General features: G+C 39.7%; 1 protein-coding gene across 2 annotated transcripts in view; it reads left to right on the top strand.

The window, feature by feature from the left end:
* The window catches only part of HACD4 (3-hydroxyacyl-CoA dehydratase 4), a 36,673-nt gene extending 16,501 nt beyond the window's left edge, over nt 1-20,172 (top strand). The window contains exons 4-7 of one of the 2 annotated variants that reach the window (XM_026506451.4): nt 1,403-1,515; nt 6,106-6,212; nt 18,248-18,373; nt 19,191-20,172. In XM_026506451.4, the coding sequence (XP_026362236.2) occupies nt 1,403-1,515; nt 6,106-6,212; nt 18,248-18,373; nt 19,191-19,273 (429 nt within the window). In that variant the 3' untranslated portion in view covers nt 19,274-20,172. The remainder of the gene's footprint in view (nt 1-1,402; nt 1,516-6,105; nt 6,213-18,247; nt 18,374-19,190) is intronic. The other variant, XM_048223370.2, reaches the window with a different exon arrangement.
* The last annotated feature ends 5,239 nt before the right edge of the window (nt 20,173-25,411 follow it).

Here is a 25,411-nt window from a genome sequence, read left to right as displayed (position 1 = left end):
AAAGATGGACAAGTCAGTACAGCTATGTAAATGGCTTCAATAGGTTGACTAAGGTTTGAATCATATCTGATTCACTGCTGCGGTCGTGCGTGCCGACAGCTTGGGCACGTGCATATCTGATCATGTGGCCCAGTGTTGGCAAATCTTGGATTTCTCTGCACTAGGTGATTTTCCAGGATGAACAGCCTATGATTCTAAGTCACCAATTGTTCCATTCTTTTCTCCTTGATCTGCCTGAAAAATAAAGACAACTACTGAAACATATAAAGCAGTCCTCCCCTTTTATCACTAATACGCTCCCTCAATCTCAAGTACATTTTCCTTTGACCACTGAGAGCAAAGTAGAATGTTTTGTTTAAAAAAAAATGCAGACTGTACAGGGGGCATTAATACAATATAAGAAGGCACATTATATTTAGATTGGGAAAGAAGAACTTATTTTTTGAGGTCAGTAATTGGAGCTAAGCTGTAAGTGTGTGAATTCTCCATGATTTGCAAATGCTTACTGACTTGGAAAAAAAAATGTGTATGTTGAATTCCTTTCATTTTCCGCTGGCTTATAAAGGTTAGGATTATATTACTTCTCTTCCCCTCTCCATTCACCCCCTAAAAAAAAAAGAGCTGCAATAGTTTCCCTGTTAGATGAAATCGAAATTTCGTGGCCAACCCAGCCCCTGCCACGTTTTCAATTTTATCTCCTATTTATTCCCTTTTCTGCACTTTCCCCCAACTCCGGCCTCCAGGGGTTCTCCTTACTCCCTAAATACACCTGCATTTTCACACCTCTGCCTCTTTGCTTTGCCTGCTCCCCTGACCTAGGACGTCCTGTTTCCTATTCAGTCTACCTGACAAACTCCTGCTTCTTCTCCCAGATCCAGCTGAGGTGTTGCCCGTCTTCATAAGTCTCTCTGCATCCTTTCCCCAGGCAGGGATGTCCCTCCCCTGTGTTCCCATTCAGAGCACTTTAAATGACCGCAGTATTCACACTGCGTTGGAATTCTACCGCCACATTCTCCTACCACTGCTACCCTCCGGAGCAAGGACCGTGCTTTCACTATATGTATAACCTTGGCATCTAATACGTGGTGGACATTCCACAAAAGCTTGCCAGAGTGGGAAAAACATGGGCGCATATACCGCAGGAGGGAAAATTCCCTGATCAGATAAAATATGTCTTGTTTTCTTTTCATTCATTATATATAATTTGGAGGACACAAAAAACACCAAGGAGGAAGTGAAATTGACCTACAGCCCTACTCCCTGAGAGCTCACGTTACTAGTTTAGCATACCTATTTCCAGTTAAAGCACACTTTGAAGAGGAACTCTGGTTTTTAAAATTAGAAAATTACCTACATGCTTAACAGATGATCCTAATTCTTGACTTTACTGTTTCTTTGTTAGCTCACAGAGAGAATAGTCATCCTCTTTGTGGTGATCACCAGTCAAGAAGAAGTCCAAGAGAAGCACGTGGTGTGTGTTTTATTCATCTTTTGGAATCTGTTGGATATGGTTAGGTAAGGAGGCAAAATCCTCGCTTACAGCCAAGGTGCTTTTCTACAACGAAACCAGTAATAGCTGCCTACATTTGGTTACTCTGACTGAGAGAGAAAAACAACCCCTTTCCAAGTTATTTTGTCTTGATATGGAAATGCATTCTGAGCGCTTTCCATAATGGGCATAGTGGAGGTAATGCAAACCTCCCGCGGAATTACAAGAGCAAATCAGGGCCTTCACGTTTCCAGCAGAAGACTTGGCATAGCACCAATTTGGGATAAACCTCACAGCTGCTTGCTAATGAAAGGCATTCCTTGAAATTGCTCTGGTACACGTTACTCTAACAAGCAAAGCAAGACTTCTGTTACGTCGTAGTCAGGATTTACAAAGTTGGTTTCTGTGAATTCCAGAATATTTTAAGTATATGGCCTCATCGCTCTGGGGAAAACGAACCTCTGCATATGTTTATTTTGTGTTCTTTTTATTGATGTATAATTAACTTACAATGTCATATTAGTTTGTAGGTGTACAACATACTGATTGGACAGGTCTTTTTTAAAGATTTTATTTATTTGACAGAGCAAGCACAAGCAGGGGGAGCAACAGAGGGAGAGGGAGAAGCAGGCTCCCCACTGAGCAGGGAGCCCGACGCGGGGCTCGATCCCAGGACCTGAGCCAAAGGCAGATGCTTAACCTACTGAGCCACCCAGGTGCCCGATTGGGTAGTTCTGTACGGTAATCAGTGCTGACCATGATAAGTGCGGTCTCCGTCTGGCACCATACAACATTATTACAGTATTTTTGACTATATTCCCTATGCTGTACTTTTTATCTCCGTGATACATTTTGTATATAATTCCAGTGGGTTCAAATGACGTACTGAGGTTATTTTGTGGATTCCCTGGGAACCCTTGAACCTCGGGTTAAGAACCTTTGCTGTAGATCATCTTCAGTTTCCTTCTATTTCTAAAACTTTGCTAAGAGGTGGGTCTAGTCTTTTCTATACCAGCAGTGGGGTAAACAGTCCCCTTTGCTCAGAGGCTCATCTTGGGAGGTGTCCTAACTGCTTTGCTTTCACAAGCGAGACCCACCCCTTCCACTTGAAAGAGCTGGATGTGGATAAGTAACGAAAGAGCACTAGCATTTTAGCTGAGGTTATGTAAATTCTTCATTTATTATATTGTAACTCAGCTGAATTAAAGTATTTCTAAATAATGGGTTGAGCCCTAAACTGAGTTAGAATGAAATGTTTTGTTGAACGTAAAATGACTAATTCTTTGTATATATAATTTAGTAAGTTATTCCTCATTTTTAACTGATAATGTTGTAGAATTGGGGTGAATTTCATGGACTTTTGTAGCCTGTGACTTTCTGTTCATGAGACAAGGAGCCCCATCTGGGACTGTGACTTTCTGACATGTTGTTCTCTGGTACGCCTGACTCTTTCAGTGTTGATTCAGTCCCTTAAAAGTCAGTTAAACCCGTTAGACAACAAAATGATTTTAACATTGAGTAGTCTCATGATGTCATGGAAGGGCTTTTTAACGTAGAAGACCTTAGGATGAATCCCACCTCCACTACTTGCTATATAATCTTGGACATACCACTGAACCTTCAAAAACAAGTAACAGAATTGAGATAATTCATGTACTTTAACATTCACCCTTTTATTTTTTTAATTTAATTAATTGATTAGAGCAAGAGTGGGGGTGGGGAGGGGTAGAGGGAAAGGGAGAGAATCTTAAGCAGGCTCCACACTGACTGAGCCACCCAGGTGCCTCCAACATTCACCTTTTTAAAATAGAAAATTTGTGGTTTTTAGTGTATTTAAAGATGTATAACTATCATTACTAATTTGAGGACATTTTCATTGCACTCTAAAGAAACCCCAAGCTCCCTTAGCAGTAAAATCCCCATTTTCTCCTCTCAGCCCCTGGCAACCACTAACATATTGTCTCTATGAATTTGCCTATTCTGGACATTTCATATAAATCAAACCATACAAGATGTGGCCTTTGGTGACTGATTTCCTTCACTTAGCATAATGTTTTCGAGTATTTTATTCCTTTTTCAGTTGACGGACATAACTTTTTGGTTATGAGGAATACTGCTGTGAACATTCATGTGGAAGCTTTTGTATGCACATAGGCTTTCATTTCTGCTGACTTAGAAGTGCAATTCCTGAGCACCTAGCCTTTTTGAAACTCAGTTCTCCTCTGTAAAGTTGGGGTGGAATTATCTTCCCAAGTTTACCCTAAAATGACTTTTTTTTTTTTTTTTTTAATGCAAGGACTAGAGGGGCACCTGGGTGGCTCAGTCGGTTAAACGTCTGTCTTCGGCTCAGGTCATGATCCCGGGGTCCTGGGATCAAGCCCCACATCAGGCTCCCTGCTCAGCAGGGAGTCAGCTTTGCCCTCTGCCTCTGCCCTGCTTGTGTGCGTGTGTAATCTCTCTCTCAAATAAATAAAATCTTAAATAAATGCAAGGACTAGAAATTTCCTTAACCTGATAAAGGCGTCTATAAAAAATCCACATCCAGATGATTGTTAATGTTGAAAGACTGATGCTTTCCTCCTAAGATGAGGAATGAAACAAGGATGTACACTCTTGCCACTTCTGTTCAACATTGTACCGGAAGTTCTCGTCATGGCGGTTAGACAAGAAAATGCTGTAAAAAGCAATCCTGTTAGGAAGGAGTACAGTCTCTGTTGGTAGGTTATATGATTTTGTACATAAAAAAATCATAAGGAATTCACTAAAAATACTAGAACTAGCAAACTGGTAAAGAAAGGTTGTAGAATACAAAACCAATATACAAAAATCAGTTGTGTTCTATACACTTGGAATGACCTATCCTAAAATAAAATTAAGGAAAAAATTTTATTCATAATAGCATCAAAAAAATGAAGTACTTCGGAATACATTTAACAGAAGATGTGCAGAACTTCTACATTGAAAACTATAAAATACTGGGAGAAATTTAAGAATTTCTAAATAGGTAATCCATGTTTATGGGTTGAAAACTTAATCCTGTTAAGACTACAACACTCTCCAAATTGATCTGCATATTAATTGCGATCCTTATTTGAATCTGAGCTGGCTGCTTTGTGGAAATCGCAAAGCTGATCTCAAAACTCATACGGAAATTCAAGGAACTTAGACTAGCCCAAGCAGTCTTGAAGAAGAACATAGTTGGAAGACTCACACTTCTCAATTTCAAAACTCACTACAAAGCTATAATAATCAAGAATGTGGTACTGGCATAAGGATATATCATAGAATAGAATTGGTAGTTCGGGGATAAGCTCTCACATTTATAGTCAATTGATTTTTGACAAGGGTACCAAGACCATTAAATGGGGGGGGGATAGTCTTTTCAGCAAATGGTGCTGGGACAACAAGATGTGTGGACCCTTAACCTCACACCATATACAAAAATTAAAATGGATCAAAAACCTAAATGTAAGAGCTAAAACTATAAAACTGAGAAGAACACATGGGGGTAAATCTGTTTTTTTTTGGATTTGGCAGTGGATTCTTAGACACCAAAAACAGAAGCCACCAAAGAAAAAAAGATACATTGGACTTCATCAAAAATGGCTTTAAATATATAAGATGCTTATCTATACACTCTAGTAATAAAAAATAGATTCCATTTTTCACTGAGATTGGTACAAATCAAGTTTGATAACATGCCATGTTTAGCGAGGGCTTGGACTGTTGATATATAGTATTTATATACACAGATAAGCAAATGCAAAAAAGATTCGAGAGGATATATAAAAAACTGGCATTGGTCATTGCCTCTGAGGAATGGAATTGGGGTTCTGGAATGGGAGAAAGGTTTAGTTTTGTCCATTCCTGTTTTCAGAGTTCCAGATTTTGTTTTGCCATATCATGGACCGCCTATCCCAGTAGTTCTCAAAGTATAGTCCCCAAACGAGTGTGGCATCAGCATCCCCTGGAACTAGTTTATAGTACAAATTCTCTGGCTCTACCTCAGACCCACGGAATGAGACGCTGGGCATACGGCCCAGCACTCTGTGCTTTAGCAGGACCTCCAGTCAGAGAATCAGAAGGATGTAGACTACTTCATCTGTTACATCATGAGGGCAGCTTTCAAACCACCGACTGCACACAAAACAGTCCTCTAAGCCAGTTCTTTCATTGATCACGCAACAGGATCGCACAACCACACAAGCAGAGGGAAGCCAGAGAAGGACTTGGAAGTCACACTTGCATTTTAAATTCATTCCCTAAATATTTGCAAGTATGTGTCTTTAGAAACCTAGCTGTATGCTGCATTAAATGGGCTTACCTTCTGAGTGAAACTGAAGTCACCAATCAGGGAAACTTGTAATTTGCTGAGGGATAAGGGTTCCATTTTTCTTTGGTCACCTCCATAATTATCCATGATCCACCCCCGGAGAGAAGCCAGACTGACACAGTTCCCTTTCCCTTATTTATTTTTATCTCTTCTGCTTAAATGATAGGAGTTTAAACTTTCCAGTTGTATCTCTGTATTTAATTACAGTGTAAGGTATTTTCTTCTCTTGTTCTTTCCCAGACATCAGCAGGATTGATGTTTCTGAGCTTTTGTCGTCTTTCAGGTACACTTACAGCATGTTATCAGTCGTAGGGATCTCCTATGCCGTCTTGACCTGGCTCAGTCAGACACTGTGGATGCCGATTTATCCTCTGTGTGTTCTTGCTGAAGGTAAGAAAAGTGACTTCGCATTATTGCTGACCGACAAAAGCAATCTAGTTAGAATGGTTCACTTAACTTTCTGATGATTAAATTACTATTTTTGCCGCTGCTAGCTGACAGCTGACTCAGTGCATCATTCCTGGCACACTTCCCTTGATGCAAAAAAGCAAAGCATTAAGAAACAGAGTTAGAGGGGGAAGCAACTTTGCAGAGTAGACAAAATATTAGATGAGGAATGAAGACATCTGAGTACAGGCCCTTAACTTCATTAACTCGCTGTATGAGTTTTGGGCAAATCATTTAACTTCTCTCAGTTTACTCATCAAAAAGGGGTTTAACGTTTAGTGACTCAGTGATTTTTTTTTTTTTTCTTAAGTAGGCTTCACACGCAGCATGAGGCTTGAACTCATGACCCTGAGATCAAGACCTGAGCTGAGATCAAGAGTCGGATGCTTAACCGACTGAGCCACCCAGACGCCCCAGTGATTATTTTTAATGCATAGAAATTCAGTTCCCCCTGGCGGGACTATCTTTCCCACTTAACCGCCTACCGCGCATCACACTGTCTGCCAGGAACGGTTAACTAGAGTTCGGGAGACCTGTAGATTGGTTCTCAATTTCTCAGGGAAGCATTCCTCAACTTTCTCATCTAAGTCCATCCCCACCCCTCCCAACAAGTACAGCACCATGAGTCTCTCTTTCATAAGACCTGTCTGAGGTGTGATTAGACATTTGTGTGATTCTTTGGATAATGTCTGTTTCCTGTCCAGCCTCTAAGCAGCTTGGGGATATGGGGTTGTTTCCTTGCTTCCCTTTTTCTCACGCACCCAATATACATGCTCAATTAACAGTGAGTAAATTACCGAATACAGTATGAAGTAAGCTAGCTACTTAGCCTGAATGTAAACCTAAAACTTAAATAATTCATCAGTTTGCTAAAAGCTTTTGAGGATATTAGGGGAATATATGCTTCTTTCTGTAATGGTTTTGGCAGAATGGTAGGGAACTTTCTGAAACAGACATTAAAATTTTTGAAAACAGAAGGCATAAAGAAATTAAGAAAGCATATTAAGGTAACTAAGGGAAAACATACAAAAAGAAATTTAATAGAATATGATGGTGACATTGGCGATAATCATAAAGTGTATATATTCTATCCACATGTTTTCTGTCTTCCGATGACCAGAGAAAAGTTTATAGTAAATCATATTAGGTGGAACTTTAAAATTTGTTTTGCTTTCAGAAGAATTACTTATTTTTAGAATAGGCTATGCCAAAAGAATCTAGAGAATACTCCTAAAAACTAAAAAAAAAGAAACTAGATTGCTCATTTGAGAATGAGATTCTTCACTCATTGAACCATTTATTAAGTACATTCCTTTGTTATATGAAAAATACTGTAAAGAATATATTATAAAGGAATAAGGTAGAGATAGGAGTAATCTTTTCCTAAAGATAAAAGATGAATAACTATAGAAAACTTTTCCATTCTCCTTATTTGATAACGTTAAGCCTTCACATTTCTGGGAAAGCCATGTTTCAATATGTTTGCCATAAAACCCATTTCTTTTATTGAAATTAGATTCATAAACTTATACTTGCAATTAAAAAGTAAAGTATATGAAGAAAGAGTCTGGAAGCATATGTGACAAAATGTCAGTAATGGCTCCGGGCGGCAGAATATAGGTAACTGTAGTCTTAACCTTTATATGTTTCTTTATATGTCACATGCCCCAGAGTATAAAAATATGTAGTTAAGAAAACCTACTTTACTCTTAATGACTCAAATATTTAAAAATAACTATAGTTTCCCATCCAATAATATAAAAGACAAAAGCAAGTTCTATAGATAACCAAGACAACGGTTTATACTGATTAAATGCTAGAGACTTGCGTGAAGCATCGGGAAATCTTAGATGGCAGGTCAGTTGCGGACCCTGCGCCCCTGCCACGCATCCGGCTCAGGCTCTAACAGCTGTGGCTGCCCAACATTTCTTCTTTGTTTTTTTATTTACAAATAATTTTAGACTCACAAGAAGTTACAAACACAGTGCATAGTTCCCGTGTCCCCTTCAACATTTTATATAACCGTAGTGCATTATCATTTCATAAAATGTCATAAAACATCTACATGTGAGATACAGCTTCATAGAACCTCCTCCTTTGTATTTCTATTGACGTATAATTAACACACAGTGTTACAGGCGTACGACACATTGATTCAGCAATTCCATACGTCACTCATTGCTTGCCACAGTAAGCGTAGTCACCACCTGTCACCGTACAGCGTTATTAGAGTATTATGGACTATATTCCCTATGCTGTACTTTTCATCTCCACCATTTACTCATTTTATAACTGGGAGTTTATACCTCTTAATCCCCTTTATCTATTGGGCCCGTCCCCCAAATACCTCCCACTGGCAACCACAGGTTGGTGCTGTGTATTTAAGAGTCTGTTTTTTATTTTTTATATTTCATGTATAAATGAAATCATCTGGTTTTTTTCCCCTCTGACTTATTCCTTGGCATAATACCCTCTCAGTAACATTCCACTGTGTGTGTGTGTGTGTGTGTGTGTGTATCTTCTCCAACACATTAACACATCTTCATCCATTCATCTATTGTTGACACTTGGGTTGCTTCCTTGGTTATTGTAAATCGTGCTGCAGTAAACACAGGGGAGCATGTATCTTCTCAAATTAGTGTTTTTGTTTTCTTTGGTTAAATACCCAGTAGTGAAATTACTGGATGGTATGGTATTTCTTTTTATTTTTTAAGCTAACACTGTTAATTATCCATTTTATTAAGCAATAATTTCTCACAAAGAAATATATTAGACAAAATCTTAAGTATATTTTAAGCATTCACTCATGCAGTGCACTCGTGTGTGTTCAACATGAGGGTCTCTGTACCTTTAAGACTGCTCACCCCATTCCCATTTAATATTTGAATGTGACATTTCCTAGTAAGTATGAGTTCCCTGGTATGGTATTTCTATTTTTAATTTTTTTGATGAACTTCCATACTATTTTCCACAGTGGCTGTACCTATTTACGTGCCCACCAACAATGTATCAGGTTTCTTTTGCTTCCCATCCTTACCAGCATTTGTTATTTATTTATTGATTGATTGATTGATACTAGCTATTCCGACAGGTGTGAGGTGATATCTCATTATGATTTTGATTTGCATTTCCATGATGACTAGTGATGTTGAGCATCCTTTCATGGTCTATTTGCCATCTGTATCTCTTTGGAAAAATGTCTGTTCAGGTCCTCTGCCTGTTTTTTAATCAGATAGTTAACCAAGTGTCTGGTATTGAGTTGTATAAGTTCTTATATATTTTGGACATTAACCCTTTGTGAGATATTTTGCTTTCAAATATCTTCTCCCATTCTGTAGGTTGTCTTTTATTTTGTTGGTGGTTTCCTTTGCTGTGCAAAAGCTTTTTATTTTGATGTAGTCCCAATAGTTAAGCTTGCTTTCATTTCCCTTGTCTGAGGAGACTTATCTATAAGTATGTTGCTAAGGGTGATGTCCAAATTACTGCTTATGTTTTCTTGCAGGAGTTTTATGGTTTTGGGATTCACATTGAGGTCTCTGATCCATTCTGAGTTTATTTTTTATTTATTTATTTATTTTAAAGATTTTATTTATTTATTTGACAGAGAGAGAGAGACAGCCAGCGAGAGAGGGAACACAAGCAGGGGGAGTGGGAGAGGAAGAAGCAGGCTCATAGCGGAGGAGCCTGATGTGGGGCTTGATCCCACAATGCCGGGATCACGCCCTGAGCCGAAGGCAGACGCTTAACCGCTGTGCCACCCAGGCGCCCCCATTCTGAGTTTATTTTTGTGTACGGTCTAAGAAAGGGGTCCAACTTCATTGTTTTGCATGTAGCTGTCCCGTTTTTTTTCTGCACCATTTATTGAAAAGGCTGTCTTTTCCCCACCGTAAATTCTTTTCTTTGTCATAAATTAATTGAGTGTATAGGCATGGGGTTTTTTCTGGATTCTCTATCCTGTTCCACAGATCGGTGTATCTGTTTTTATGTCAGTACCGTACTGCTTGGATTCCTATAGCTTTGTCACATGTCTTGAAATCTGGAATTGTGATACCTCTGGCTGTGTTCTTCTTTCTCAAGATTTCTTGATTCCTTTGTCTATTCAAGGTCTTTCATGGTTCTACACAAATTTTAGGATTATTTGTTCTGTTTCTATGAAAAATGCTATTGATATTTTTATGGGGATTGCATTGAATCTGTAGTTTGCTTTGGGTACTATGGACATTTTAATGATAGTCTTCCAATCCGTGAGCATGGTAGATCTTTCCATTTGTGTCATCTTCAGTTTCTTTCACCAGGGTCTTATATTTTGTGGAGTGTAGGTCTTTCATCTCCTTGGTTAAGATTATTCCTAGGTATTTTATTCTTTTTGACGCAAGTGTAAATGGTTAGTGGTGTATAGAAGAAATGAAACAGAATTCTCTGTTAATTTTGTATCCTGCAAATTTACTGAATTCATGTATCAGTTGTAATAGTTTTTTAGTGGAGTCCGTAGGATTTTCTGTATGTGGTGTAGCATGTCATCTGCAAAGTGCTGGCTTAATTTCTTCCTTGCTAATTTGGAAACCTCTTTTTCTTCTCTGATTGCTGCAGCGGGGACTTCCAGTACTCTGTTGAATAAAAATGGTGAGAGTGGACATCCTTGTCTTGTTCCTGATCTTAGAGAAAAACCTTGTTTTTCAGCATTATGATGTTAGCTGTGGGTTTTTCACATGTGGCCTTGATTATGTTGAGGTATGTTCCCTCAAAACCCATTTCATTAAGAGTTTTTATCATGAACGGATGCTGTATTTTGTCAAATGCTTTTTCTGCATCTATTGAAATGGTCCTATGGGTTTTGTTTCCTCTTGTCAATGTGATATTATCACATTTACTGATTTACAAATATTGAATCACCCTTGCATCCCTGGAATAAAGCTCACTTGTTCCTGGTGAATGATCTTTTTTAATGTATTGCTGTATGCAGTTTGCTAGTATTTTGTTGAAGATTTTTGCACTCTGTTAATCAGAGATACTGGCTGTAGGTATTTTTTTTTTCTCTTTTTCCCTTTTAACAGTGTCTTTGGTTTTGAAATCAGGGTAATGATGGCCTTGTAGAATGAGTTTGGAAGTTTTCCTTCCTCTTCTATTTTTTGGAATAATTTGAGACAGGTATTAACACTTTAAATGTTTGGTAGAATTCACCTGTGAAGTTATATGGTCCCAGACTTTTGTTTGTTGGGTTTTTTATTACAGATTCAATTTCATTACTAGTAATTGGTCTGTTCAAATTTTCTATTTCTTCCTTAATCACTTTTTGGGGTATTGTATATTTCTCAGAATTTTTCTGTTTCTCCTAGGTTGTCCAATTTGTTGGCATATAATTTTTCATCATATTATCTTATCCTCTGTATTTCTCTGGTATCAGTTATTTCTTCTCCTTCATTTTTAATTTTATTTTAGTTCTCTTTTTTTCTGATGAGTCTGGCTGAAGAATTATCAATTTTGGTTATTTCTAAGTACCAGCTCTTGGTTTCATTGATCTGTTTTTTTTTTTTTTTTTTTTTTTTTACTTTTTCACTTATTTCTGTTTTAGTCTTTATTATTTCCCTCCTTCTACTTTCTACTAGCTTTAGGCTTTGTTCTTTTTCCAGCTCCTTTAGAGTATGTGGAGTATACCTTTAGGTATAACTTTAGATTGTTTGAGAGTTTTCTTGTTTCTTGAGATAGGCCTGTATTGCTATAAACTTCCTTCTTAGAGCTGCTTTTGCCACATCCCAAAGATTTTGGACTGCAGTGTTTCCATTTTCATTTGTCTCCGTGTATTTTTAAAATTTTCTCTTTGATTTCTTTGTTGCCCTATTCATTGTTTGATAGCATGTTTAGCCTTCTCGTATTTGTATTCTTTTCAAGTTTTTCTTATAATTGATTTCTAGTTCATAATGTCATGGTTGAAAAAAACGCTTGATAGGACTTCAAGTCTTTTTAAAATTTTTGAGACTTGTGTTGTGGCCTAACATTTGATGTATCCTGGAGAATGTTCTGTGTGCACTTGAATAGAATGCATGTTCTGTTTTTTAATGGAATGTTCTGTATATATCTGTTAGGGCCATCTGGTCTAATTATGCCACTGCCTTCTGGCCTGCAGAGTTTCTCCTGAAAAAAATCAGCTGATAGCCATTGGGGATTTCCCTGTGTGCAGTGGTTTTCTTTTGCTGCTTTAAAAATTCATTCCAGGGGCGCCTGGGTGGCGCAGTCGTTAAGCGTCTGCCTTCGGCTCAGGGCGTGATCCCGGTGTTCTGGGATCGAGCCCCAGATCAGGCTCCTCCACTGGGAGCCTGCTTCTTCCTCTCCTACTCCCCCTGCTTGTGTTCCCTCTCTCGCTGTCTGTCTCTCTGTCAAATAAATAAATAATTCATTCTGTATCACTGCTTTTTGCCATTTTAATTTATGTGTGTTGGTGTAGACCTCCTTGGATTCATCTCATTAGGGGCTTTCTGTGCTTCCTGAAATGTGATGCTCTTTTCTTTCCCAGATGAGAGAAGTTTTTAGTTATTTCTTCAAATAATGTTTTCTGCTCCCTTCTCTCTCTTCTTGCATCCCTATAATGTGAATGATGTTACCCTTGATGATGTTGAGTTCCCTTAACTGATCTCATTTTTTATTCTTTTTTGGTTTTTGTTGTTCAACTTGATTACTTTCCATTACCTTGTCTTCCAGATTGTTGATCTTTCTGCATCCTCTGATCTGCTCTTGATTCCAGTGTCTTTATTTGATTTTTTGAATTTTTCAGCTCTAACTGGTTTGTTATTTTCTCTTTCTTGAAGTTCTCACTGGGATCATCCACTCTTTCTCACATCCAGTATCGTTATGACCATTACTTGGAACTCTTTATATCGGGCGCATTGGTTGTTTCATTTAGCTCTTTTACTGTGATTTTGTTCTTTCATTTGGGTCATATTCCTCCGTCTCCTCATTTTGTCTAACCCTTTGTATTTGTGTATTAGATGAATTAGCTACATCTCCTGGTCTTGAAAGTAGTGGCCTTATATTGAAGAGGTCCTGTGGAGTCCTGTAGCACAGTTTCCCCTTGGTCTTCAAAATCAGGCACTTTAGGAATGTCCGCTGTGTGGGCTAAATGTGCCTTACTGCTGTGGCTGAGCCATAGCTGCTTTCAGTTTAGCCAGCTGCTGTGACCCACTTTGCCTGCTGTGGGCACACTGAGCAGGGTTTGGTCCCTACACTATTGAGAGGGCTGGTTGAGGCCTCTGTGACTATTTGGTGGGAAGACCAGCAGTCAGCCCTGTGTCTGCAGTTAGGCACTCTAGCACAATTTCTGTTGCACCAAAGTGCAGGGCTTACTCCCTGCACAGCCAGCAAAGATCCCGGGCTGCTGAAACTGTGGGTGCACTGGTGTGTGGGGCTTATTTCTCCCCTCCCCAGGGCAGGAGCCCCTTTGGAGGGTTGCCTGCTGAAGGGGGCAGGTTGGATGGGTCAGGTCAATCACATGGTGCTAGCAAGATAGACAGGGTTAGCGCTAACTTCCATAAGCGTCTAGCCATCTAGGCTGGGGGAGGGGAAGAGAAATGGCACCTGTCAGCACTTTTGTTCCCAGAGAAATCTCCTGAAGATCCCTGCCCTTCTAGCACACAATTTAAGACTAGTCAGTAAATTTCCTCGACATGTACCCCATGTACTTTTCAAACTGCTAGTCAGTAAATTTCCTCGACATGTACCCCATGTACTTTTCTGCACTGAGTCTCTGCCAAGCTACTTATTATGCTGGGTCCTTAAATGCTGGGACTCAGTTTCCTATTGCCCTCTGACTCTCCTGGCATTAAGCTTACTGATTTTTAACATTCCTGGAGTTAAGCCCCACTGATTTTTTTTTTTTATTGAAGTATTGGTGACACACGATGTTATAATAGTTTCAGGCATACAACATAGTGATTCAGCAGCTCTGTGTTATGCTGTGCTCACCACAGGGTAGCTACATCTCTTACCGTGCACCACTATTACAGTGCTATTGCTTACAGTCCCTGTCCTGTACCTTTTAGCCCTGCGACTCATTGATTCCATAACTGGAAGCTTTTATCTTCCACTCCCCTTCACCCATTTTGCCCAAACCCCCCACCCCCGCCTCTGTAGCAGCCATCAGTTCTCTGTATTTATGGGTCTGTTTCTGCTTTTTGTTCTTCTGTTTTTTAGATTCCATATATAAGTGAAACCATATGGCATTTGTCTTTCTGTCTGACTTATTTAGCATAGTACCCTCTAGTCCCTCCATGTTCTTGCAAATGGTAAGATTTCCTTCTTTTTTATGGCTAAGTAATATTCTGTTGTGTATATTTGTGTGTATACACACCACACTACGTCTTTATCCATTCAACTATTGGTGGACACTTGGGTTGCTTCCATATCTTGGTTACTGTAAATCATGATGCAGTAAACAGAGAGATGCATTTATTTTCTTGAATTGATGTTTTTGTTTTCTTTGGGTAAATACCCAGTTTTGGAATTACTGGATCATAGTGGTATTTCTGTATTTGATTTTTTTTTTTAAACCTCCTTACTGTTTTCCACAGTGACTGCACCCGTTTACATTCCTACCAACAGTGCAAGCAAAAGGGTTTCTTTTTTTCCACATCCTTGCCAACACTTGTTTTTTTGAGGTAATATCTCATTGTGATTTTTATTTGCATTTCTGAGATGATTGGTGATGTTGAGGATTTGTATGTCTTCTTCAGAGAAATGTATGTTCATGTCTTCTGCACATTTTCAAACTGAATTGCGTTTTTGGTGTTATATAAGTTCTTCATATATTTTGAATACTAATACCTTATAAGATAAATAATTTGCAAATATCTTCTCCCACTCAGTAGGTTATCTTTTTGTTTTGTTGGTTTCCTTTACTGCGCAAAATCTTATTTTGGTGTAATCCCAATACTTTATATTGCTTTTGTTTCCCTTTTCTGAGGAGACCTATCCATAAATATGTTGCTAAGAGAAATATCCAAGAGTGTACTGCTTGTTTTCCTCTAGGAGTTTTATGGTTTCAGGTTTCACATTTAGGTCTTTAATCCATTGAGTTTATTTTTGTGTCTGATATAAGAAAGAAGTCCAGTTTTTCTTTTGAATGTGGCCAGTGTTTCCAGCATCATTTATTGAAGAGACTGTCTTTTCCCCATTGTATGTTCTTGCCTTCTTTGTTATGACAAAATATATAGGCATGGGTTTATCTCTTGGCTATCCTGTTCCATTAATCTAGGTCTTTTTTTTTTTTTTAAGTAGCCTCCATGCCCATCGTGGAGCCCAGTGTAGGGCTTGAACTCACAACCCTGAGATCAAGACCTGAGAGGAGATTAAGATTTGGATGCTTAACCAACTGAGCCACCCAGATATCCCCTACATGTCTATTTTTGTTTAAAAAAAAAATTATTTATTTTAGAGCCGGGGGTGGGCAGAGGAAGAGAGAGTCTCAAGCAGACTCCCCACTGAATGCAGAACCCGATGTCGAGCTCAGTCTCATGACCCTGAAATCATGACCTGAGCCAAAACCAAGAATCAGATGTTTAACCGACTGAGCCACCCAGGTGCCCCTTTATACGTCTATTTTTGTGCCGGTACTATATTGATTATGTCAGCTTAGTCATATATCTTGGAATATGCAATTGTGGTATCTCTAGCTGTGTTCTTTCTCAAGATTGCTTTGGCTGTTTGAGGTCTTTTGTGATTCTGTACCAACTTTAGGATGATTTGTTCTAGTTCTATAAAGAATGCTATTGTATTTTGAATAGGGATTGCCCTAAATCTGTAGTTTGCTTTGGGTAGTATGGACATTTTAATGATATTCTTCCAATTCATGAGCATGGTATATCTTTCCATTTATTTGTGTCATCTTCAGTTTCTTTCACCAGTGTCTTATAGTTTTCAGAGTATAGGTCTTTCACTGCTTGGTTAAGTTTATTTCTAAGTATTTTATTCTTTTTGATGCAATTGTTAATGGGATTGTTGTTTTCTTAATTTCTCTGCTACTTTATTATTAGTGTATAGAAATGCAATTGATTTCTATGTGTTAATTTTATGTCCTGCAACCTTACTGAATTTGTTACTTCTAATAGTTTTCTTTTTGTGATGTCTTTAGGATTTTTATGTATAGTATCTTGTCGTGTGCAGTGAGTTTAACTTCTTGCCACTTTGGATGCCTCTTGTTTCCTCTTCTTGTCTGATATAGCTAGGACTTCTAGTAACTATAAAGCAGGAGGTGTAGACATCTGACTTGTTCCTGATCTTAGAAGAAAAGCTCTGTTTCTTATTGAATATGATAGCTTTGGGCTTTTTTATATGTTGCCTTTATTATGTTGAGTTTTCATCATGATCAAATACTGAATTTTGTCAAATGCTTTTTCTTCATCTATTGATCGTATCACATTGATTTGCAAATATTGAACCACGCCTGCATCCCCATAATCAGTCCCACTTAATCATGGGGAATATTACTGAATGTGGTTTGCTATTTATTGAGGATTTAGGGATAATAGCCTGTGTTTTGGGGGGGTTGGAGGGGTAGTGTCTTTGCCTGGTTTTGATATCAGGGTAATGCTGGCCTCATAGAATGTATCTGGAAGCTTCCCTTCCGCTTCTATTTTTTGGAATAGATTGCCGTGAATAGGTATAAACTCTTAAATGCTTGTTAGACTTCACCTGCAAATCCATCTAGCCTGGACTTTTGTTGGGATTTTTTAAATTATCCATTCAACTTTGTTACTAATAGTCTATTCAGATTTTTTATTTTTTCCTGATTCAGTTTTGGAAAGGTGTACGTTTCTAGGAACTTGCTCTAAGCTGTGCAGTTTGCTGGCGTGTACGTGTGCATAACCTGTTGTATTTACGTAGGTCAGTTACTCTTTCTGCTGTTTTGTTTCCGGATTTTATTTTGGTCCTCTCCTTTTTTTTTTTTGATGAGCTTGGCTAAAGGTTTATTAATTTTTTATCTTTTCAAGGAACCTGCTCTTGGTTTCATTGATCTTTTCTATTGCTTTTAGTCTCTATTTATTTCTGCTCTGACCTTTATGATTTCCTTCCCTCTACTCACATTGTATCCTGCTGATTTTTAAGGCTCCCAAAGATAAGCCCTACTGGTTTTCAAAGCCAGATGTGATTGGGACTCATGTTTGCAGTGCAGATCCCCCCAGTGCCACAGGTCTCTGGTGTGGGGTGTGGTCCTCTGGCTTCTCCATGCTTGTAGTGTCCCTCCCTTTTGAGGTTAGTCTCACCGGGGCACCAGCCACAACTCCACTCCCCCTACCCTTTTCCATGTGACCTTCTCTCTACCATTAGCTGTGGAAGGTCTGTTCTGTCTTTCGGTGGTTTTCAGAGTTGTGCAGATGTAGCTGTTCACCTGGGGTGTCCACAGGATGAGGTGAGCTCAGGACCCTCCTACCCCACCATCTGCCCCTGCCTCTCTGACCCTCCGTGTCTTATCTGACACCAGCCTCCTCCTTCAAAATATTTTGGCCGCCATTTCTCCCAGAGTTTCTCAGCATTCTTTAAGTAAGTTCTACTAGTGGGTGAGGAGGAAGGAGGTGCTCTTCCAAGGCCAGTTAAGCTGAAAAAATGTTAAGTAAAACCAGTTTCTTTACTGCAGAGCTTTTCAGAATCTCTATGGTACCAAGAAGAAACTATATGCAGCATTTTTCAAATTCATTTTCCTATTTGTGAGAAGAGGACTAGGGTTGGGGGGAGACCATTTCAAGAAACAGAAATGATTTTTGTGTAGGTATAACCAAGTATAAAATGGAGAAAAGTTCAACGAGTCACACTGTGGTAACGGCCTTGCCTGTTAAATCACTGATTTCTGTATCAAGCTGTAGCTTTAGCTACAGGATTTAGCAACTGTCATAAAGTTCAAAGTTCCTTCAACTCCGTCGACATTTACGTACATACATCCCTGTAGTGATATGAGGGGGCCTTTCACAATTCCTCCTCTGTTCTTCAAACAGCGCTTGCCATCTATCAGTCGCTGCCTTACTTTGAATCGTTTGGCACTTACTCCACAAAGCTGCCCTTTGACTTACCCATCTATTTCCCGTACGTGCTGAAAATATATCTCATGATGCTCTTTATAGGTAAGTGGCTTTTGTTTTGTTTTTGCACTCTTCCAGTGCTTTCTGGTGTGTGCTGCTATCTACTTTAACAGAAAGGTCTGTGGACATGGGAGAAACGAGAAGGAAGCCCGGCTTGTTAGGAAAGCACCTAGAAGTTATCGTGCTTTTTGCAGGACATCACAAGATCAAATAGATCAGTGTTTCACTGTATAAACAAGAACAGGTTCACCAGCAGGTCATACCTGAGTCGTGTAGGAAACTTAGAAGTCTGACCATGGATACAGGGATCTACAGAGAAAACACAGATGTCCAACTAAGCAGGCTGGGCCATTTCTGTCTTGTTTCCTGTTTGTTGGGTTTTATGTGCTGGCATTTCCCAGCAGGCACGTGGGAGTAGGTGCTAACACCACAAGAAAAATGCGTGGAACAAAAACTTAAATGTTAAGAAAATATAATTGGCAAAGGACTTCTGTGATTACATTTCACTCTCTGCAGCTCTAACCTTGACAAATCCCCAAGGTCGTTGTTCTAGAGCCAGTCAGTATCAGACAAGAACAATGCATAAGGGAGAAGACAGATGTGAAACTTGAGGGGTGGCAGAGAGCGCTACCCAAAGAGGGGGAAATTCATTCCTTGCCTTAAACAAAACAGGAGGGCAGAGGAGTTTGCTTTACTTCCCTGTCCTGGACCCTGGTTTACATGTTCCTTCCTTGAGTCTCCCTTGCAAGGGTCTTGTCCTCAGACTCCAAGCAGCACCCTGACTGTATTTTAAAACCATGGTTCTGTCCAGAGAAATGGTTAATCAGCCTTACTTTTGCCCCTTCCTTCTCCATGTTAGGTATGTATTATACCTACGGTCATCTTTACTCAGAAAGAAGAGACGTCCTCAGAGTCTTTCCCTTTAAAAAGAAGAAAATGTGAAGCACGCGTTCCGACGTGACGTAAGAAAAAACAGGCTTGTGGAGTCAGCTGCAGCAACCAGCACAGGAAGCCTTCGGTGGGAAAATAGCTGGTACTCGACACAGCCGTTCTTCTCAAACTAGATCGCAGCAGCCTGTCATCCTTGCAGATTTTCAAAACACATTCTCTGTACAACCTACTTGACCAAAGCTGTGGACTTTATACAAGTTTGTTTTCCTGTAAGGTGAATGAGACATAGATTAACTGGAATGGCTTCAATTAAAGTGAGAAACCAAAGTTGTTAGCCAGAATTGTACCTGTTTACATCTATTTCGTTTCACTTTGGAGTTCGCAAATAGCGACTCCCCAGGAGGGCAACAACGTGAAATATGTTCTGTGGTTGTCACCAGGGCCAGAGTTCACCCCCATCTTACACATGAGACACGCTTAGAAAAGTATACATTTTCCAAACCTTGAGAGAGTACCCATTAATATTTGGACTTGGTAAATATACAAAGAATGTTCCATATTCCTTTTCTGGGGCGGGGGGTTGAAATCAGGCCATATACTTACCTTACAGGGAGAAAAAAGGTAAAACTACAGTAAATTATTTTAAAGGAGGCAAGGCAATGAAGAATGAGTGGTGTTTCATATTATTACTGAATTATTGCTAATAACTATGTCACACACACGTCATCACCTAGAGTTTTGAAAACTCTTTGAAGATCTAAAACACATGAATAATTGACTAATATCATTTCTGTTCCATTGGTGTATATTCACTTTTCTTGAAAGAATTCTAGAATCTTATTATCCAGTAACTGTATAGAAAGTTTACTAAATACTTTATGACATAAAAACCAGGTAGTAAAATGTAGTTACAAAAAAACTGGTAACTAAATAAAATATTTAAAAAGAAACAATTGAGTATTAATAATTGATATCTTTGTAAATTTAGTATCCTATTTGGAATTTTAAAATAAATAAAATTACCCTTTTAAAAAGCTACATTTTGAGGCACCTGGGTGGCTCAGTCAGTTAAGCATCCGATTCTTGATTTTGGCTCAGGTTGTGAGTTCAGGCTGCAAGTTGGGCTCTGTGCTCAGCGGGGAGTCTGCTTCTCTCCCTCTCCCCCTCTGAAAAAAATAAACAAGGGCGCCTGGGTGGCTCAGTCAGTTAAGAGCCTGCCTTTGGCTCAGGTCATGATCCCAGGGTCCTGGGATCAAGCCCTGCATCCGGGCTCCCTGCTCAGTAGGAAGTCCGCTAGTCCCTGTCCCTCCACCCCTCCCACTCTCAAATAAGAGCTTTTTAAAAGCTACGTTTTGTTTTTAAAGTTACTTATTATTTTACTTCTAAATTTAAAAAATACCGAAAGCTTTATTGTACAAAGAGAACAGAATCCCTTCGCCAACTTTAGGTGACTCAGTCAACATGGCTACGTAGATTGCTGAAGGACTACACACATCTAGAATCACTACAGTTGCAGATTAAGAATCAAGCTATCTTACTGGGTCATAAGAAATTAAAGTTTTGTTATTAAATTTTTAAATTACCTTAAGAACCTGCCAACTTCTTAAAACAGACTAAAAAGAAACACAATTGATAATTCTGGATTGATAATAATTTCAGTCCCCTGCAACAACTGTAACAAAGATCTGTGACTCCTTTGGTGACACAGTCACAACGGTTATTGTTGGTTGCCTGTATTCATAAGGGAAAGAAAAATTTCACTAGAGGTTAGTGGAAATACGGATGTCATTTCAAGTTCAAGAAACCTAGACAGTACACATCTACCTAGTTAACTGGATATTACCCAGATTGCCAAGTTGATTTCTTTAACTGTCCATCAAATCTCTATTGCATTTTGTTCAAAGGCTTAGTTTCTCAAATCTAATAAATATAATGAGACAGCAAACTACTAGATATTTTAAAAGCATAATACACGACTTCTAAAATGATCTTCCTTGGGCTACCTGAGTGGCTCGGTTGGTTAAGTGTCTGACTCTTGATTTCAGCTGAGGTCATCATCTCAGGGTCATGAGATTGGGCTCTGTGCTGGGTGTGGAGCCTGCTTAAGATTCTCTCTCCTTCTGTCCCTCCCCAATTCCCTTTCTCTTCCTCTCTATAAAACAAACAAAACCATAAAAAACAAAAAACAAACAAGTCTTTGGAGTTGTCAGTCCAAGCTAAGGTGTAGTACTCACCATCAGCAGTGCTTCTGGAGCTTAAAAAAAGGGGGTGGGGGGTGGGGGGGTAAAACTGCTCTGAATGAAAATTACTTCAAAGCATTGATTTCATCACTTGGCAAAAGTCTGCCAAAAAAAATACAACGCACAGACACTAATATCATCAAAGTCCCTGGGCTTTTACTTTATCAAAATAGTTGAATGAAAAGCGGAAACACGGGGTGCCTGGGTGGCACAGCGGTTAAGCGTCTGCCTTCGGCTCAGGGCGTGATCCCGGTGTTGCGGGATCGAGCCCCACATCAGGCTCCTCCGCTAGGCGCCTGCTTCTTCCCCTCCCGCTCCCCCTGCTTGTGTTCCCTCTCTCGCTGGCTGTCTCTATCTCTGTCGGATAAATAAATAAAATCTTTAAAAAAAAAAAAAAAGGAAAAAAGAAAAGTGGTAACACTTCTTCCAAAAGTATCCGTTCAATATTGATGCATTTTATTTTCCCCCAGTATGCTTTCTCAAGAACTGCACTTATCCCGGTCTTACGTTTCTGTTCAATAGACAGGTGAACGTTAGAATGAGTTGATTCTTAGTTGCTGCATACACGTCTGTGTTCCTTCAAGAGACACTTAAATGTAGTGGGGTGCCTGGCACACTGTAGGCACAAAATTATAAAACTTCACCAGGCCTCCTGCAAACACACTGGTTACTAAACAATGTACCACGTCTCACTGAAGTCCCGAAAAGAAGTTATGCTGTTAGTTTGAGGATACCTTATTCTGCCTACCTGGAGCACGTTGCACCTCTAAGACTTTGTATTTCTTTTACAAGATGATGCAGCTGTAACATCTGTATCCAAAATGTTTCCACAGAGAATCTTACATTTATGTACAAAGAAAGTTACATTTTATTGTGGGAAAGTATCAAAGTGATTTAAAATTAAAATATGCTACAAATGATCTCCGCTTTCCCCGACATCTTCCTCTCATTTGCTTATTTTTCCTTTGTAAACGTGATATTTTCCCTTGTTCAGATCATTTTTACTTTCGGCTTCTGGCTCTAATTGCTATGTTACCTTTGATACAGCACTTTTTCAAAGTATACTCCAGGGAGCAACAGTCCTAGAACTAACAGGGTGCCACCTAGGACCCAGATTGGTGGGCTCCCCTGGGACCCAGGAACTGCCCATGCCCCTCACACACTACAGTTTGAGTCTAAAGTATTTCAGCTTCGGACAGAAAACTGCTACGAGAACTTATACGGGGGTCCTGGGTGGCTCCGTCAATTAAGCATCTGGCTTGGGCTCAGGTCATGGTCCCAGAGACTTGGGATCGAGCCCCGCGTCGGGCTCCCTGCTCAGCGGGGGAGCCTGGCTCTCCCTCTGCCTGCTGCTCCTCCTGCTTGTGTTCCCTCTCTCGCTGTCAAATAAAATCAAACTTATATAAAAGCCACCATACAATGTGGTTCTGCTTTTAGAACTGAGGTGATGGCATTTACTGTATGTTTAGTTAAAAGATGCTAGAGGAATTCGTGTATCTTTGCTAGGGTAGGTAGAGTTTAAAATCCCACCTTAAGTAAAGGTAACCGTCAATCCCATACGAAACTCAACTAGTTGAGAACATGCCTGAATTCAGCGGGTAAGTGTAGGTGTCCACTGTGTACTCACTTTATGGTGTTCAGCGGAGCCACGGGGGTCCTGTGAGAGACCGTGGCCCGGACGGAAGTAAGAGCAGTGGGTTTGATGTGAACTCCAGCTCCACCGTTCACTAAGCGAATGACCCCGAGTTCCGTTCCTTAACTGCCCAACCTCGTTGTAAAGAACAAATGCAGTGTGGTAAACTGAACCTTGTAAAGTGATACAGAGCCACACAGAAGTAGGAGGTGTGTGACACGTTTCCTGGAAGCGTTAAAATTGTCTGACGGTTTCCTGATTTATATTTTCTGAATGTAAGTTGTGTGAAGGCAGGAATGTCACGCCCTGTTCACTCCGGGCACACGGTACACACTCGGAGTTGTGCAGCTCTGGCTTTGTAGATGACTACCAGGACCTCCAGAAAAAGACCTGTTTTAAGAAATCTATCCGATTAATTAGGTGATGTCTCAATTAGATTTGATTATTCTCAAAGGGCAGTTCATGTTTAGAAGAGACAAAAAGAAGGTTTAACTTCTCTAAGTGTCCTTTCTTAATGGGCTACTTGGTTTTAGAATGTTTTAGGGAGAACAATTTGTTAAACTTCCATTATCTTCCCAAGTCCCAACATACAGATCATCAAACGTGAGAGCTATTTTCAGTGAAACATCTAAAAGTGGTAACATTTCTATTACATTTTAGAATTTATAAAGCATATTTTTGTATTCTTTTATCCTCACAACTACTTTGTGAGGTAAGTTATTCCTTGTATCCAGGAAATAAAACCAAAGTCAGGGAGTCATCCCTGTCATTTTTACTTAGTTTCATATCCAATAATTTCGCTAAAAATTATTTCACAACTTCCTCATGTTTGACAATAAGACCATCTTTCTAAGTGGCAATTTTAAAGAATTCCATACTGTTTATGAAATTAGCACATTCCGTGCACACTCACAACTTCATAATTACTATATATATCTTACATTTAAAAAAAAATGAGACTTGAGAGTTTAGGATCAGAATAAAGAATTTCCTTCCAGAAAATATAAAAGCGTATTACCTCATCCAGGACCAGAGAGCTGACGGTACTCATTTCTACATGAAGCTGACGCCGGCAGGTGGTTTTCTGCGATGGTAGGACGATGGATGTGAATTGTTGCAGCCACGTTCTGTCCCCTGGGTCCATCCGAACTGCCGGCTGCTGGGAATAGGCTGGTGGAGCATCTCACACAGACTCGCCAGAGGCCTAGCCTGCAGCTCTGGCTTTAGGGAAGGCCCCATCCCCCTAAGCACAAGGTCGGATTTCCCTTCTAAAACAGCAATGTACGAAAATGTTTACCAAAAGCGTAAACTGCTTATTTTCAAAGTTACTGAGTTATTTCAAGATAGTAGTTGAGTCCCTAACAAAGTCCTGCTCCTTTTATAATTATAGTATCACTATATTTTGTTAAAATCATTTTGGAAAACTTCTGACAATTAACTTCAAAAAGTTATTAACAGCCTTGTAGTTAGTTACCATGGAGTCATTACATGACAAAACACAAAGATGATTTTAGGCCCATGCGTGGATGCCAACATCTGTTCCAAACGCACACTTTTCAAATCAAGAGTCAGAGTGTTCTGAGATGCGTAAGGCTCTCACCCCACACGTTCATTTGTTAGTCTGTCCCAGCATGCTCTTTGTTTTGGCAACTTGTGATTTCAAAATCCAGCTGAAGTGCCTTGTGAAGGAAGTGCTTCCATGCATAGTTTGGAACATCCGGTCTCAAAAGGCAGAGACTTCTGGTTTCTGGAGAACAAGGTGAGCCATCCTGAGGGAGTTAACAACTCTGACCTGAGGTCATACAGGTAACCAAGACAAAGAGTGTTATTATCCGTGACCCAATATCTTAGTGTGCTTAGATTTGAGAAACTTGAGGTTTCAAATTTAGATTTTATTTTTATTTTTTTTTTTTTTTTTGAGAGAGAGCAAGTGAGTGAGCCCAGGAGGGGCAGAGGGAGAGAAAGAAAATCTCAAGCAGCTGAAAGCCCAGCACGGAGCCCTACGTGGGGCTCGAGAGATCATGACCTGAGCCAAAACCAAGAGTCGGTCACTTTGGGGCGCCTGGGTGGCTCAGTCGTTAAGCATCTGCCTTCGGCTCTGGTCGTGATCCCAGAGTTCTGGGATCGAGCCCTGCATCTGGCTCCCTGCTCAGCGGGAAGCCTGCTTCTCCCTCTCTCACTCCCCCTGCTTGTGTTCCCTCTCTCGCTGCCTCTGTGTCAAATAAATAAATAAAATCTTTTAAAAAAAAATAGAGTTGGTTGCTTACCCGTCTGAGCCACCCAGGCACCCCTAGCATCTTACATTTTTTGACTCTT

Source organism: Ursus arctos, unplaced genomic scaffold, assembly GCF_023065955.2.
Source record: "Ursus arctos isolate Adak ecotype North America unplaced genomic scaffold, UrsArc2.0 scaffold_18, whole genome shotgun sequence".
In the NCBI taxonomy this organism is placed as follows: domain Eukaryota; kingdom Metazoa; phylum Chordata; class Mammalia; order Carnivora; family Ursidae; genus Ursus; species Ursus arctos.
Note: the sequence above shows the minus strand (reverse complement) of the source record. Positions and strands in the feature narration are given on the sequence as shown.